The sequence below is a fragment of the Meles meles genome, chromosome 3, assembly GCF_922984935.1.
Source record: "Meles meles chromosome 3, mMelMel3.1 paternal haplotype, whole genome shotgun sequence".
Lineage (NCBI taxonomy): Eukaryota > Metazoa > Chordata > Mammalia > Carnivora > Mustelidae > Meles > Meles meles.
This window is the reverse complement of record NC_060068.1, coordinates 87,846,232-87,863,798: the sequence shown is the minus strand read 5'-3', so window position 1 is coordinate 87,863,798 and position 17,567 is coordinate 87,846,232. Positions and strand designations below refer to the sequence as shown.

Sequence of the window (17,567 nt, the reverse complement as noted above, 5' to 3'; positions counted from 1 at the left end):
GCATTCATCATAATGCCTGGCTCATTGTAGATGTTTAGCAATTGGCTTTTGAATCAAGGGGATAAAAAATGTGTATAGTAATACAAGGTGTAAACAAATTGATTCACACACTTCTGACTCAGGGCACTTTTATTGCCCAGGTAGATATTTCTCCTTTACTTGAAGAGCACAGATTTCCTAATCTCCTTTTTTTTTTTTTTTTAAAGCAATGATAAATATATAAAATTACAGAGGAATAGGTTCTGTTGTGTGGTATTAGCTAGAGTCACAAAGGCCAGCTTTAGATAAGAGGACAAAGAAGGGCTAAGCCTGTATTCAAAAAGGCTCAAGGAAATGAGTGTCAGGAGTTGTCAATTTCTAACAGAATAATTCCCTATGGTCTTACTTACAGAATATTAATTTATCTAATTGATGATAATCTGGTCAATTTATTGTAGCATTAAAAATGCAAATTAGTTACCATTCCAAAATATTCACTGATGTGCTTGAGACTTTTTAAATTTTATTTTATTAGGTGATAATGGGAGGCATAATTGTTAATGTTTGATTCTGGAAAAATACAATTAGTTTCTATGAAACACATTGTGCATTAATGATATCATTAAGATTAATGAATATAAATGAAAGCACGGTGGATTTTTTTTTTTAAAGATTTTATTTATTTATTTGACAGAGAGAGATCACAAGTAGATAGAGAGGCAGGCAGAGAGAGAGAGGGAAGCAGGCTCGCTGCTGAGCAGAGAGCCTGATGCGGGACTCGATCCCAGGACCCTGAGATCATGACCTGAGCTGAAGACAGCGGCTTAACCCACTGAGCCATCCAGGCGCCCCGCGCGGTGGATTTCAAACAGAACGTAGTGACTTTTTATCAGTCTGTAAAACTTGAGATAGATCTCCTTAATTTTTAAGGATAATGTGCTAGAGCTGCATTCTTACATAGACTCAGAAGAAACTAAGTCTAAGAAATCAGCTATCAGCAAGATCAAAGTTTTCAAACACTTATTGTCCTTTTTTGGGGAATATTAATTTTTGTTAAAGCCTTTCCTTGGTCTTACTTGGAGAACTACTTTAAAGACAGTTTTAATAGCTGTTTCCAGGTGCTTTATGTATAAAAGTGATGAATAGTTTGGTGTATAAAAAAAAAAAAGTAATGTACCACCGTTCATTAACATTAGATAAGACTATTAGGTAGGACTTGGAGCGCATCTGCCTTGGGCTCAGGTCATGATCCCAGGGTCCTGGGATGGAGTGCCACATTGGGCTCCCTGCTGAGTGGGCAGCCTGCTTCTTCCTCTGCCTCTGCCTGCCATTTCCCTTGCTTGTGCTCTCTCTCAATCTCCCTCTTTCTCTGTGTCAAATAAATAAATAAAATCTTTAAAAAAATTATATAGGACTTTATGGTGGTCTGGTATACTACAAATGTTGTATAATAGAAATTAGTTATATTTATAATTTTGAAATATTAAGAAAGCTAGACAAGTGTGTATTCTTTTTTTTTTTTTTTTTTTGACAAGTGTTTATTTTTCTTGAGCTAAAAGAAGGAGAAAGGAGAAACAGGCTGTTCTTCAAGGTCTTTGGATAGAGTCATGGACTAAATGTGTGACATAATCCCAAGTATCACATGGTATTTTGAATATTAATACACGACTATATGTTCTTGGAGTATAAAGAGACATTTAACCATTAAAAAACTAAAACAGTTTATCTGTGACTTGTGCAGTTGAAATACTGTTTTCAACTTTGTTTTGCTGAACTAGATAGACATTACTACTGGGTAATGGGACAGTGCTTAATGTGACCCGTCCCTAACGAATTTATCCTTGGTATGACCTTCATTTAGTGCTTCTGTTTCTCCCTCTGTATGCATATCAATGCATGGGTATGCACACATGAGTTTATTTGTTTGTGTATCTATCTGAAGGTTTGGCAGGTGAGCCCTTGCCCTTGAATTCCTGTTAAAATGTTGGTGGGATGGACAGTGAAGGCAGATGAGGAAAGAGGGAAGAATTTGGGGACATGGCTGATGTCTGGGTCCTTGCACCTGACCCAGAAGCCTGAATTCTTTTGTTTGCTCTGTTTTTTGTTTTGTTTGTTTTTCAACTGTTTTCATGACCTTGGACTCTATTTTTAACCTCACTGCCTTACTTCACTTGTTGGTAAATTGGACCAGTCTCTTGCCTTGCTACTTTACAAGACACTGATGAGGATTAATGAGCTAGACTCTGGAGCACGTTTTGTGTTTCTCTGAAGAGCACATTTAAGGGAAGCTAGAAGACAGAGTTCGAACTCTGTAGAGAAACAGTGTTCTGTCTTGTTGCTGTGTTACATGGCTGAGTCCCAAGGAGTTCTACTTGGCATTATCCAAAAAAGAGTGCTAGCAGCCGCCCCATGTCTGTTCACTTCCGAATTGAATGACATGTTAGTGCAGGGTGATGGAAAGAAAAGCCAGCTCTATGTGGGTATCACTGGAGTCAGAAACAGGTTTCAAGGGCAGTGTCTGACTTACATCCGCCTGCCTGAAAGAGGCCGAGTTGTTTTTTAAAATCCGTTTTGTATGTACCTCTTAGACTTACTTAGCTCCTAAGTATTTGTGAAAGACTCACCAAAATTGTTTGGCTCTGGGTGCCTAATGCCAGCAAGATCTTAAAGAGGTTCCCAGTCAGAACCTCAGAATTAATGAACACTGGCATCTCAAGGTAGAGTAAGGCTCTAGACATGATTTTGTAGGGCTTAAAACAATTCCCTTGCATGCGGCTCTTCCCATCTGTATTGTAAGCATGTCGGGATAAACATACCTAAGTAGGAAGAGTGATTGACTACCGCAGGTATGCAATCCTACCCTCATTTTATTTAGCATGCTATTTTAGGACTCTTTTTTCAGACGCTCATAAAATACTTAGTTGACCAGGAGTGTTCCTACTTCTGTATGTACCTATTGACTTAGTCATTTCTAAAGTTCGTGCAGTTGGTAGGCATCCTGTAGCGGCAGGACTGCCAAAGTTACTTCACTCATCTACTCTGATCTTGATAGATCTATTAATATGGAATATAGGAGTTCACTAACTGCTAGCTCACGATCCCAGTGTTAGCTGTGTATCATTTAGAGATGAAGGGACATAATTGAAAAAAAATATTGGAGCTATTTCCAATTGTCAGATCTTCATAAATGCTCTCGTATGAAAAAAATGAAGTTGTATTACCCAGTTTTATTAGAAATGCTATATTTTGTTGGATCCGTGTGTTCGCAAACTAGAGAATATTTTCCCTGCCGTGATTGATGTTAGAACATTTATGGGGATAGTCTGCTATATTTCATATGTATATGAGGATGTCATTGTTAAAACGTTCAAAAGAAAATTATGTATGTGATTTATATTTTATTATTTCCTCCTAGGATGTAATTTTTTCAATACCATGATTCCTGTCATATTGTCAGTAGTGATTTGATGGGTAATATGCCAGAAATAATTAGATAAAAAAAGGTGATGCAAACGTCAAGACAATATAGCTTTCTGGTGAAAAGCCTGAAGCGAAATCATGCATGTTACATGGTAGAAATCGCCAGTCGCATACATTTAAAGAGTCTTCAGGATTACAGGCGGGATGGCAAATGGAGCTAAATGGAGGAAGCGTGGGATGCAGCATATTTCATAGACATATGCTTGCTAGTGACCCCCACCTGCAATTTCTGCTAAATGAAACATGTGTTTGAGAAAATGCTACTCCTTGGACAAATTCAGACTGCGGTGTCTCGTATGTGGGAAGGTGTTAGATCCCTCCCTTTTCCTTTGAATCAGAAAAATTCCATCTTTCTCTGGAAGGCAGGCAGCCTGTCCTTTGTTTTAGTCCTCTTCCCGACAGGTTTGAGCACTTTTCTTTGGGGAGAAAAAGACATACAGTATGAAGTCTTTCTTTACCTTTGTTGACCTTAGAGATTAGAACGTTCCTTTAAAATTTCAAATGACTATTTTAAAACACAGGACAAGGTAATTGATGGTTTCAGTGTTGCCTCCTGAGTATAAGATCTCCTGGAACTTTAAATAGAATGGAACCTGTCTCCAAGTGTCTTTTTACTTTAGGGCATTGATGACACAGGTGATAAACATTGGGTTCACTTGTATGTTACTTTAAGGAATAACGGATATTTCTAAAGACGAGACAGTAATACCTTTGACAATAATATTGTCCTATTACAGTATTAATATTAGGCTGGAATGAAGATGAATGCCAACTAGAGCCAAGTACATAACCTTTCTTCAGAGTTAGAGTGCAGACCTTGGTGTGTGTTTCCGGCCCCACACTTCAGCCCACCCCTGGTGTCAGCATGCTCACTGCTTTGACTTGGAGGATGGGGATGAGAAACAACTGCTCGGAAACTGAGCTCTGTCTTCTGCCTCTCCTGTGTTCCTGGGCAGGCAAAGGAGCCTTGCAGTCAGAGAGTGGCTGAGAAGTACCTGATGTAGGTACTCTGTAGGCTGATGTGGCCTGCAAGATATGGAAGAGGAAGGAGAGTGTGGAGACATGGCTCTGGGGCCAGAAGGGAGGGACCAGGTGTCCGGAGTGGACTGCTCTCACCTGAAGGGCAGTGGTATCAGTTTCCCAGCAAGTGGCCTCCTCCTCTTCCCCAGCTTCCTGGTGAAGTCCATAGTCATGTCTTCATTTTCTGTCATAGAAACTGAAGCCCAGGGAAGTTGAGGGACTTGCCCTAAGTTACTGGGTTCCTCTTCAGCATAGCCTGGAGAGGGACAGCTCTCTGTACCAGGGGCTTTCTCCTACGGACTCTGGAGAGTCATGACTTCCAGAAAACGAAGGGAGAACACTCAGTGCTCTTGAGAACAGGGCAAGCAGCCTCTCCCTGAGTCATTTCACCTGAAAGGCTAGAGTCATTTAAGGAGTGCCTTCAGTGGTAAATTCCAGAGAAGATGAGACTGGGAAATGAGGAATTGCCAAAAGCCCCACAGGTGAATGGGGATGTGTAGCATGTCTGGCACAACAACTGGAAAGGGTACCTTTGGTTTTATGTAATTTACATGTTGATTAAAAAAAAAAAAAGACACTTTATTTGGAATTGAATTGTTTCAGAGCAGCCAGAAAGGTGAGGTTGTTGACACTCTGAGGGAGTCCTTGGAGGCCCAGAGACAGCGAAGAAGAAAGTAGAGACTATCCTCCCTCACTTGTCTCTGGCTCCCTTCTGCCTCCTGTGCCCCAGGGCGGGGGTTGGGGGGGGGGCTGGGAGGTGGGGGGGGGCGCTCTAGCTTCTGTCCTGAAACTGGAGACCCTGCTTCTTTGCTTTTTTGGAGACATGTGGCCCATGGAATCTGGAATTCTTTATGCTCTCTCTGGTGTGTTTTGACCACTGACAACTTAGAATGTGGTAATTTTTCCTTAGGAACTTAAAAATACCTGACACCTTTCATGTGTTCCTTTCATCTGGAAAGCTCTTTTTTCCCTTGGTTTAAACCCTAACAGGCAATAGGGTGGTTAGCAACCAAAACTGGAAGAGTCAGCTTTTTGGTTCTGTCTGCCTTTCTTTGACTGTGTGGCCTTAGGAAGTTGCTTGATTTCTTTGAGGGTCAGTTTGCTCCTCTGTAAAATGGGGATTAAATCTTAATTCATAGAGTTTGTGTGAGGATTAAATGAGATAAACTTTATACAGTACTTAGAACAGGGCTCGGCATACCCTGTATCGTCAATAAATGCTGGCTGTTAATATTTAGAAGTAAAATATGGAGAAAAATACAGTGCAAATAATTGAGGAGTTTCAATGTAAATACAGAAATGTATTTTTTAACAAATCTCATGGTAACCTTGGTCATTGGCATCTGATGTTCTCTTTACCACTTACCTTGCAGTATGATTATATTCCCAGTAATGGATACTTACATGCATTCTCCAGAATTGTCTGTTTCTCCTTTAAGTTTTTATGATCCTTTTATTTCCTTTTCTTAAGTACAACACATTAATTGGCTGTTGGCATTGAACTTCTGAGTGGGAAAAGTAATCAAATGGTGAATGGAAGATTTGTCCCTTGGCCACATAAGACTTACCTGATCAGTGAACATAAATAACAGACATTTATGAATCCTTGGTCTGTTGTTTGAAAGTAACAGACAATGTAGAGTGGTAAATGCATTTTGTGACTGTTTGTCTACGTTGCTTGATCTGAAATAGTGATTGCTGCCACGCGTGTGTAAGAATACACATGATGGGGCGGTCTCACCATGGATGGTGGTGATGGTCTAGAGATCACATTCAGTGTATACTGACAACTCTTACTGGTGGGGTGAGGGACAGGTAACAGTGGCGTTCTTCTGACTCTTCTCCCTGTGCGTGAGGGGGAGGGAGAAACCTTCTCCTCTGCCAGGAAACCATTCTCACAATTCCCTCCAATCTAGGCTTCCTTGGCTTGTAGGTGGGTGGTCCAGGAGCCAAGACTGAGAGCTGCTGGTAGGGAGTGGATTAGGTCAGTGGGTGGCGGTGGGCGGGGTTAAGTCTGGAAATTTACCCGTATCTTTGTTTGTGTTTTTAAAAAACAAAACAAAACAACACTCCTCAAAGTGTTGCCCACAGCAGCTCCTCAGTGACCATTCAGTTGCTGAAGAGTGGGTGTAGGATCAGAACGAATGCTTACTTTAGGGTAACCAATGTGGAACCAATGAAGAGAGGTTAACTTCTTTTTAAATTTGTGAAAAATACCTGACCAGGTAAATCAGATGGCAAACCTGTATCTTTATACCAAACATAACTGCGGACAGTAATTACAAAATGTCAATTTACCCCTTTGTTGAAAATGTGTGTAACCACATGCTTCCTCCAGCCAACCCCCACCCACGTTTTTCTCAGGATTTAGAATTCTTTTTGTTTCTGCGAATCATTTATTGTAATAACAATTAAAATTTAAATTTTACCCATATTATAGCATCCATGGATTTTGAGTGTTCTTTGAAGTAAATTTCGCCTGTGATAGAGTGTGCATGGTGTGTATCCTTACAAATACTTTTTAGAAAAATCAAGTACCATGGAGCCCCCAGGTTTAGATAACAATTGATGATAAAGCCTAAGAAATTTTATTTGAAGACATATGTAATGCATTAAACATTGAAGTTGTTTTTTTTTTAATTGAATCATGATATTGTGAACATATTCACGAAGGCATAAAATTGCTGGAAAAATGAGTTTATTAATGGAAATTAAGCTAGATCGTAATTATTACCTGTGAATAGTGTCACCATTTGAAGTTTTTATTGCATTTTAACACATGGCTTATCTTGATGAGAAAATATGTAGCAAAGGGTAAATGTAGCAATTTTCCTTTTACTATTCCCTCTGCTAAGTCATTATTGCTTGATGTTATTTTTCAGCAGCCTTTCATTTTTGTCCCAAATGTTTTTGCCTCTGGCTGGTTTTATTTCTTTAAAACTTCTCAAAGTGATACATTTTGACAGGTAATCGATATTTTTTCATACGAGATTTGATGCTGCAATGGTCATAATCTTCATCTTAGACTTAGTTAATGGTTGAATACTAAACTAGATTTTTATCTCAAAATATTCTTTTGTTAAGAAGGATACTTTGTCTCCCCCCCCCCAACCAAATTCCTTTTTATCACTCCCACCCACCAAACCTCTCTAGCTGCCACAGAGCCTGGGACGCATAGAGTCCACTTACCTGAGATACACATCTTTTTGACTGTTTGACAGTGTGTCCTCGAAATGTCTTGAGAAAGCATTTCCAGCTAGTTTACCCAACTGGTCACAGAACAGGTACTTCTGGGCGCTACCTTTTTTTTTTTTTTTCCTTCCTCCTGGCAACCTGTGATCTTTATTTCAAGGGAAAAAATCTTTTCCCTTCCTTCTCTGTATTGAAAACTCGGTACCCTCCACTAGACCCCACTTTTTCTAGACAGACCAGCATAATGAGGATCCCAGTATTCAGAGCACAAGCATGTGTAAGGACACCAGGCTTGGCTTTTGATTTTGGAAGTTCAGCTTCTTAGGTCATGATTTTTTTTTCTTTGCCTAAAACCAGCTAGGGCTTCCTTATGCTTCTGTGTACAGATGACAGTGATAGTCTAAGCTGGTAAATGTGTTCTCACCTGCTGCCAGGGCGCTTTGTCTAAGATGGGCCTTCAGATTTCAGCAACCGTTCGTGCCCTTCTCAGGAGGGTGACTTGAGGGAGAAAGGTCAACAGCTGTCATACCTTTTGTTTTCATTGAAGGAAAAGGTCTCCCTTTTGCGGGAAAAGATAAAAGTACAGGTGGGCCTGTCAAGAATGGGTATCTCTTTCCACCAGCTTTGCATATCCCCCACAGATAGCAAGCTGACCTTACTCTCCTGGCTCTGAACCTTTTTCTTTAGGCTGTTCCCCTTTTGTTTTTATTTTTGTTGTGTCCTTTCATGTAAACAAATGCATATAGGTTTTTTTTTGTTGTTTTGTTTTTTTAAGATTTTATTTATTTATTTGACAGACGGAAATCACAAGCAGGCAGAGAGGCAGGCAGAGAAAGAGGAAGGGAAGGAGGCTTCTCGCCAAGCAGAGAGCCTGATGCAGGGCTCAATCCTAGGACCCTGGGATCATGACCTGAGCCCAAGACAGAGGCTTTAACCCACTGAGCCACCCAGGCACCCCACACATATAGTTTAAAAAAAAATTTTTTTTTTTTAAAGAATTGTTTGTGCTAGAATTCGTTGGTCCCCTTTGGCTTGCCCAGGGATCACTTAGGTGCTGTTTCTTTGCTTCTAGAGATTGTACTACTTCTGCATATGTGAGAAAGAACTAAAACCTCCCCAGGGCTTCCTTCCTTGAGCGGTATCAAATGAGCACACGGAAGACGAAGAACACCCCGATACCCGTCTTTGCTGATGTTTCTGCTAGTGCTACTGTTTCTTGACAGGGTTTCTCTCTATGTCTGAAGGCTTATGCAGACACTGTTGGGGAACATAAAATGCAATCAATTTTCCTCAGTGGTTAGATTCATAAATCCCCAAGCTATTTTTAATGACATAATCTAATCAATTGATAGCACTCCTAATAGTGTGTTGACAGCCAGAAAGAGACAGAAAGCTAGTGTAATAGCAGGTGGATGGGTAAGGAACCTTTAGACAGCCCCCCCCCCCCCCAGCCCCACATTAAGAAATCTGATATCTGGATTAGGTAAAACCCAGGAAATGTGGATTTTTAAGAAAATGTTATGCCTGTCTTACCTCCTTTCTTTCAAGAAAGAGGCTGTCTAATGGATAGAGCAAAGGAGAATGTGGTTTTCAGACAAATCACAGAGAGTCCTAGAATCTGCCTCCTCAGAACCGAACTGTAATCGCAATTTAAATATCTCTACAATGGAAATCAAGGGGGAATAATTTGTTATAAATTGGTAGTATTGTATGTTGTTACTCCTGTGCCAGGCCAGTAATGAAAACTTAATATTCATCTCTTGGTTGCTTTGAATTGAAATAAGATGAGGATGAGCAGAGTAAACAAGCCGAAACAGACTGTGAAATTGCACATGATGGGAATCTTTTTTTTTTTTTTTTTTTTAAGCTGCTTATAGACTGTAAATAGGTTAATATTCCACCTAATGATGGCTCTTTCGATTCCTTCTGCCTTTTATATTTTGGTCAGGTATCAACAAAACTAAGTTACTACCAGGAGGGACATGAATATCTAAAATGTATCTATCTGAGGGCCAGGAATCTCCTGGCAAGGTATTTATGTAAATGAATTGGCTTTCACACTGGGAGGTGGAAAGAGTTCTGCCAAGGCTGGAAGAGCAGCCACCCAGAGCCCTCTGTTTGCAGGGTTTCCAGGCAGCGTGCGTGTTCTGCTACATTTTTTTCTTTAATGCCATCAGAAAAGATGAGTGGCAGGCATGGTGGTGCTGCTTGGCTGACCAGCTGTGCCCTAGTTTTTCACCGTCCCAATCAGTCGCTGCCTTTTGCCTAGGTGTCTGTCACCACTGATTTACTTAGCCATTCTGACCTTCTAGTTGCTTCAGAAGGGGCTTGACCCAGAGCTCCTGCCGAAAGCCATTTACTGGTTGTCCGGAATGCCAGAGCCCGCGTTTTGAAGGAGAAGGAAAAACAGGGACCCCACGGCTTCCTGCCTAATTGCCAGAGCCCTCCCCCGCCTGGCTCAGTGCATTAGGTACCTGAGCCCACTTGCTGCGCTCTCGCCCCGAACTGCAAGCCTCCGTGATCTCCGAAGTTGCTGGAGTGCATAACTAAGCGGGACCAGCTGACTCCGGGCTCCAATCAGCTAGAGCGTGATGTAAGTGTTCAGCAGCTGCCGGGCTCTGAATTAGCGTGCTCAAGTAGAGGTAGTACAGCATGGCTAGACTGTTGTGAGGCTCAGAGAAAGCGGAGGGGGAGATGGATGAGTCCAGCATTCTAAGACGAAGAGGGCTCCAGGTAGGAGATCCTTCCGTTCTTGCAATGTAGCATCCTGAGTGGTCTGCCGTTGAGGATTTCAAAGTTCCCTTTTCGTTCCTTTACTGGGCACAGATAATGTGCACGGTTCCTCGTATCCCCTTGGCAATGGGATACGCTAAGTCTCTGGTTAACAGGGTTCAGTGACACATCACAGGGCTCAGTGAGAAAGGGTCTTTTGTCAGAGACAATGGATAGGACTTTTAGTCTGATACTTTGTGGGTTGTTTTTCTGCCGGTTGTTCAAGAATAGTTAAATCGTGGCTGGTGGTGACAGCTGAGGAGCCAATTTGGCATTCTGTCAAGTGTCTGGGAAGTCTGTCGAGGGTGGCAACTCCGTTCAGTTCTGGGAACGCAGGACTCAGTTTTGTGTCAGGATCAACCTCCAAGCGGCAGCAGCATCTGTCTGATGGCCTTGCAGATGTGTGCAGCTGCTGAGAGTTTTCTCCTGACAGGGAGATGAAAGTTTCTACTGGCAGCTCAATCAAAGTTGACTGTAATTTGTTTACATTGAGACGGGGAAAGATCCCCATCTTACTGCCTTGATTTTTGTGCCCAAGTTTCTCTAATTAAATTACTCCGACTTTAGTGTACAAATGTATTCCAAGTCAAAACTTGGCAAATCAGACAACTTGAAAAAAAACATCTGCTTAGCGATTTGTAAGTTTAAGGAAGCCAAAACCTAAGTATGTTCAGAATTAGTATGTTTAACTCTTTGATAACTCTTTCTCTTGTGTATAAGTGGTATTTTTTTTCCTGAAAGAATCTAGTGAGTAGCCATTGTTAAACTCTCATTCATTATTTTTGAAAAAAAATATCAAATGCATGCTTGACCGTACAGAATATATAGCACATTTAGGAATGCTTCCAGATAGTCCTTAATAGGCGTTGACTTCTAGCTGGTCTAGTTGTCTGCATTTTTTGTTCCAAGTGTCCATTACTAATACTGTTATTATTCATATCATAATATTGTGGGTAAATTAGGGGATTATTTGCAGGTAAACAAAAGAGGGATTAAAGAAATTGGGGTTAAATGTCATGTATTGTTCCCAGCCTAAGTAAACAGACTTGCCTCTTTAATGATTTTCACTGTGGTCATTGTTTTGAATGTACAGTATGGTTAGTCACTGCTGTGGATTTCCTTTTCTTTGTTTTCATCACATCTATAAAGTTCTGGTAATGCACAGCTGTTCCTGGGGCTCCATGTCCTCTTTGGGGTCAGTGGCTAAATATGGAAAGTCTCTTTGTTAGAAAGATGATAAACTGTTAAGCTCCCTCGTGGTTCAGCTTATTAATAAGTGACAGTTCAGCTAAGTTTTCTCTTTCCTTTAATGCATTTTGGGTAATTGCTTAATGTATGGTTGATCAGAAGCTCCTTTTTATGGTTTATTTCTGTAATATATATTCTCAAAACTTCAGAGGACATGGTTGAAACACACGGTGCTTTTGAGGGGTAGAGATCTCACAGAACTTTTAATTTTAGAAATAAATAATGGTTGTGGTTATTTAAAATACTGGAGATACCCTCTTGTTGAAAACATTTGCAGCAAAACAAAGGAAGCATAATTCATTGATATAATACTTGGATGCTAGATTGTTGTCATACTCAACATATTTTAACTACATCTCCCATAAGCTACACAATAGATAGAGAATGTCTGATTTCTTTTATGAATGAGATACAAGTCTTCATTCTGTGAGAAGTAACAATATGAAAGTGTCTCAAAGTTCTGCCACCCTCATAGCTACAACTTAACTTTGGCTCAAACAAAGCTTTTTTTTTTTTATTTTTTTTACTCCCATTATATCTAATATATTTTTTAAAAGACATCTCTTACATAGAGTAGTTTTTTAAAGAAACTGCTATATAAGGAATCTATTTATAAAATATAAAATTTAAGAATTTGTATTACAAAAGATGTCACTGTGGAGTTCATGAGAGTAACGCCACCTAGTGAATTTAAACATTAATTTTCAAATATACACTATTTGAAATATTTCAGCATGTCACTGAGATACATCTGTAGTAGGGAAGCAAGCATGAAACCTACACCTTTTGTATTCATGATTCTGACCCTTTGTTTGTGAGGTAGTCTTGAGCAAGCCCTGTACCCTCAGTGTCCATTTATTTTTATGTAAAATATTTCAGAACGAGACCTTTGAGTGTACTAAGTAGGAGGTAGGTATAAATGAGGCCTAAAAAGTTAATGGCTATATAATAAATACACTAGCACATAATAGACAATATGTTGGTGAATAGCAAGGGATAATTTTTATTTTTATGACACTGTGTCATAACTAGTAAGATGAAATGGTTACATCTTTACTCCATGTATGCTATTGGAGTTTGTTTTTAAGTTAGAAGAATCAGCAGCAAAGATAGTAAACATTATTTATTTACAGGGATCATTTTGACAGGGCTATAGGATTTTATATAATGATAAGAGTGAGTTGGTGTGCCACACTGAATAGAGGCACGCTTTGTCAAACAGGCCAGTTCTTTAGATAACAAAAAGCCCAGTCAAAAATCTGGAGCACACAAATATTCTAATTCCATAAAGTGTATTTTTATAATAATGTAGTATGTGTTCAGTGTAAAATAATGCGGTATGTGTTTAGGACCTACTTACAGAATTTCAGTACCCCTAGCTCTTAAAACACAGGAATACTAGTGGTATTTTTAAAATCTGGTCTTTGAGAAATTTTTTAGTGAGAACATACAATTTCTCAAGGACTGACTCCTCATAAAAGGGCAACACAACTGAGTTGTTCATCTTAAGTGACTCACTTCTCCATCTTTTCCATGGACTCTATTAATATTTCCTGTACTGCTGATAGCACTTCAATCACTGCCTTTGAAATGAGAATGGGGGAAAGAGGCCCCAATGGCTTCCACTGTTAGAACCTGGGAAAGTTTTCACATTGCGTCTCAAAACATGGGAAATTCTACGGATGGATGGGCTTGGGCAGACCTTGGACTTGGGGCAATTTGAATTTCTAGACAGGTCTCATTCATCAAAGGATAACTGGCTCCTTTCAGGGCTAATATTCCTCATACACAGATCATATTTTTTAAATGTCAGGGAAATTAATTGTTTCAGTGATTTTTGTTACATGTTTCCATTTTATTTGTTTTAATGAAAGTATCCCTATCCCTAACGTGATAGCTCCCAAGGCTGGAGAAAGATGGACAGACGTCATTAAAGTAGCAACAAATCACTAAAAGAGGGAGTAATCTCCCAGAGAGATGTCATAGGATTCCTTTCCTGTCCTGCTGTGGTATTTTGCTCTGCCTGCTATCATCTGTTGATTTCCCTCCTCCCCAGTTATGTATTGGCATTTCAATCCACTTCCAGATAATCACATGCAGCTAGCATGAAATTTTTTTTTCCCTTAGTTAATGACTAAATCTTTTGACTTTAGACTTCCAGATTTGTGTTAGGTTTCTTTTTTGATTTGTTTTGTTTTGTTTTTACGTGCCTTTGTCTCCCAGCCTTAAGTGAAGCAACAACAAAAAGCTAACATTATTACTTTGGTCTAGGCTCTGATTTTCCACTGGCCATTGTCTCAAACTAATTTTAGTAAGCAAAGAAGCAGGCAGGCTCTTCTGTTCTCAGTGGGTATCCAGCTACCTCTGTTTTCCTCAATACTTAAATGTGGGCCATTCAAATCATAATGCCTCAATATGTCTTCTATATCAACTTTAAAGTGATTTGGATGTGTTTACACTTGACCCAAAATTCCATCACAGTATTGTTGTGTGGGACCTTACTCTGTCCTTAAGATTCTGTGTAGTTACGTGTCAGAACTCTAGTTAGAGGATTAATTTAATAAAAACTTACAATAATAATAGTTTGGCATAAAGAACTTCTGTTCTTCAAAGTTCCAGAAAGGCAAAGAGGCTTTTTTTGGGACAGGAAGAATCAAGATGGTAAATTAATTTGTTTTTTTAAGAGAGAGAGTGCACAAGCAGGGGGAGGGGCAAAGGCAGAGGAAGAGAGAGAGGGAGAGAAAGACTCCTAAGCAGGCTCCCCTAGCATGGAGCTTGGCGTAGGGCTTGATCCTGAAGTCCTGAGATCATAATCAGAGCTGAAATCAAGAGTAGGACTCCTAACTGATTGAGCCACCCAGGTGCCCTGATGGTAAATGAACTTTTGGTAGTTGCAAATACCTAATTAATTAGACCGGGTGGCCATATTTAAAGTGGTATTTCTTAGCTGTTGAAGGAGTTCACTTTCTGTGTCTGAGATGGAAATAAAATGGTGTGGTTTCCAGATTCACAGAGGGTAAGGATGGGATGCCCTCAAAAGCTTATATTCCCTCAAATTTCTATTTTGTGCTTAAATAATTGTTTTTTCTTAACACCTTTTTGTAACCATGTAAAATGGACGAATTTGAATACTGGCTCTTCTTTTGCACCTTCTTATTCTCTGATATAGCTGATAAACCAGAAAATTGTCATCTCTTTTTTTGTCAATGAAATAATTTTTCAAGTCATCTTGTTCCCACCTTTGATTTCTCCATCTGTTACCTGCTGTCCCTAAGCCTTAATAATTCTACCATAAAAATATGTCCAGTGTCTAGGGCTACACTATTTTACCTCTGAATTTCTGAAATGTCTCATATCCCTTTGTGTCCAGGCTCTTGTCCAGTCTATGCTGGTTGTCAGCCTGGATCCCCACACCAACCGCATGTTTAAAATTCCTGTGTGACTTATTATCTACCTCTGGATAGAGTTAAAACATACCTGACTCTTTTTAATTTAGCTTCTGTCTACTTTTTGGGTTTCTTTGCCAACTATTTGCCTTCCAAAACCTTATCCCATCATCCCCTCTCCAGGTGTCATAGATCCCTAGATCCCCTTTACCTAAAATGCTCTCTCCTTATTTTGCCCAAATTCTTTTTTTTTTAAATATTTTATTTGACAGAAATCACAACTAGGCAGAGAGAGAGGAGGAAGCAGTTTCCCCGCGGAGCAGAGAGCCTGATGTGGGGCTCGATCCCAGGACCCTGAGATCATGACCTGAGCTGAAGTCAGAGGCTTTAACCCACTGAGCCACCCAGGCGCCCCTATTTTGCCCAAATTCTTGCTGCTCATTAGGGACCACAGTAAATTCTCATTCTTTGATGAAATTTCCCAAAATTACTACAGTCCATTCTGGACTTTGTAATAGTTATCATCTATTTTATTTGCATACCTAATCCTATTGCATGGTGCATTGTTACAAAATGATTTGAATGTCTTAGACTGAAATTATAAACCCATTGAAGATTCGTAGTTTTAGAGTAGGATGTGTGTTCAGTGACAATGAATAGCTCTGTAACTTTAGACACAATGCTTAACCACATCTGTAAAATAGAAATATTAAGGTATTTGAAGATTGGAGGAGATTGTAAATCATGTAAATACTGCACCTGGCACACAGTACTTAATAAGTTAACCTTAGCACACTTGCCTCTCTATTGCCACAGAGCCTTACATAGTGTGATTTTAAATACTTAAATGTGCATATCAGACAAAGCCTTGCATAGTGTGATTTTAAAGAGTTGAATGTGGATATCAGGCAGGGTCCAGGCAGTAAAAAGATGGCATGCATAAATTGGATAATTTGAGAACAGTTTAATGAAAGGGAAGGTGTAAAAGGCATAGGCAAGGTATAGGTGAAATTTAAGGGATGGTGCAGTCCCAGAGGGTAGGAGCAACAGGAAGCCATCATCTTCATAGGCCTGAAGGAGTGAGGGAGGGAGCAGTTGCAGAAGGTCCAGACAGAGAAGGCAAGTGACAGGCGCCTTAGGTGAAGCTACATAGCCAGTCCATGGAGATTCTGCAGGGAGGGGCCAAGGGGACATTGCAACTTTATTGTCCTCCTTCCTTCCGCACTCTTGAAGGTGCTCCCCATTGGCAAAACACAGTCAGAAGGCAGAGGGGCAAGTGATCCCATACCTGTTGTCCATGTAGGCAGACTCCAAGGCCGGGTACAGGTTCGGGCCTAGGTCTGGATGGGCGATGGAAGTACGCATAGTATGGCATGTAATGATGTGCTCCTCGCTCGATTTGGCAGCATTTTGCCAGCCATGGTCAAAATGATCAGTTTTCCTAGTGCAGATCTCTGGAGCCTGAACTGAGTTCAAGCATTTAAACGGATTCAAAGCTGATCTTTTGTGAAAAGCCCTGGCCCTCAACCGTTTCCCACTTATATGTAATGATGTCTTCTTTCTAGTCGGGCTGCGGATCCTCTTGGGAGAATGTTCCTCCCCTTCCACTTTAGTGTCTGAAGCATATGGTCTTCTTTGAATCAGTAATGCAGGACACCTGCACTTGAGATCCTGCAAGCAATCTCAGTTCTGAATTGCTCTACTCCTCAGATCCGGGCTCAGAGAAGTGGGGGTGTGAACATCCCAAGAGATCTCTTCCCATTTGTCCCCTAGCTTCCCTTAGCTCTGCCCTGTCACAGTCTGACTGTCCATCTCTGCTCCCCTGGAAGTCCTTTGACAGACTTACAACTTCACATCATGTCCTTGGCTCTTAGTGAGAGTTGCTAGAAGAAGTGGCTGTGATTGTCCATCTCTGTGCTTTCTGGAAAGCTCCCCTTGAAGTCCTGGCCCTTACGATATGCGTCGTCTCTTGCATTAGGCCCGCATGGTAAATTAGCTTAGCATTCGCTACTCACAGTGGTTCTTCCTGCACGTGAACCAGTTTGCTTCTTCGAATCAGGTACTGGGAGCTGGCTCTGTCTTGCCAGTTTTGTCTCAGCTGGTCAGAACGGTTGCACACTCAGCTGCAGTAACTTTTGAGATAAATGTAGCCACCAGTTCTCCACTGTTGGGTTCTTAGTTCCCGCTTTGAGGACTTGTGTGGTTTTTTTGTATTATATCTTTGAGAAATCTTAAGTTGCCAGAAAAGGTTTTTCAAAGTAGATAAGACCTGAAAATTTAATAATCTTGCCCTTAGAGCACTGAAATTATCTAAAGAATAATTTTAGAAGAAGACAAAAGGAGACTAAAAAACCCGTTAATCAATGAACTAGGTTAACTCTAAAAACTGAATTACCTGAAATTAGAAAGTTCAATATTCATGCAGCCACCAGTCATTTTATTGTTGACACCAGAGTGTAATGAGAATAGGGTGTTTGATTTTACTTGAAA

At 40.3% G+C, this 17,567-nt stretch overlaps 1 protein-coding gene across 9 annotated transcripts in view; it reads left to right on the top strand.

The window, feature by feature from the left end:
• MAST4 (microtubule associated serine/threonine kinase family member 4) overlaps positions 1-17,567 on the top strand; it is a 558,512-nt gene that overhangs the window by 202,453 nt on the left and 338,492 nt on the right. For 2 of the 9 annotated variants that reach the window (XM_045999076.1, XM_045999073.1), the window contains exon 1: positions 10,328-10,404. The exons of the other annotated variants lie outside the window; for them this stretch is intronic. In XM_045999076.1, coding sequence (XP_045855032.1) covers positions 10,366-10,404 — 39 coding nt within the window. In that variant the 5' untranslated portion in view covers positions 10,328-10,365. Of the gene's footprint in view, positions 1-10,327; positions 10,405-17,567 lie in introns of those variants that run through there. 9 annotated transcript variants of the gene reach the window in all.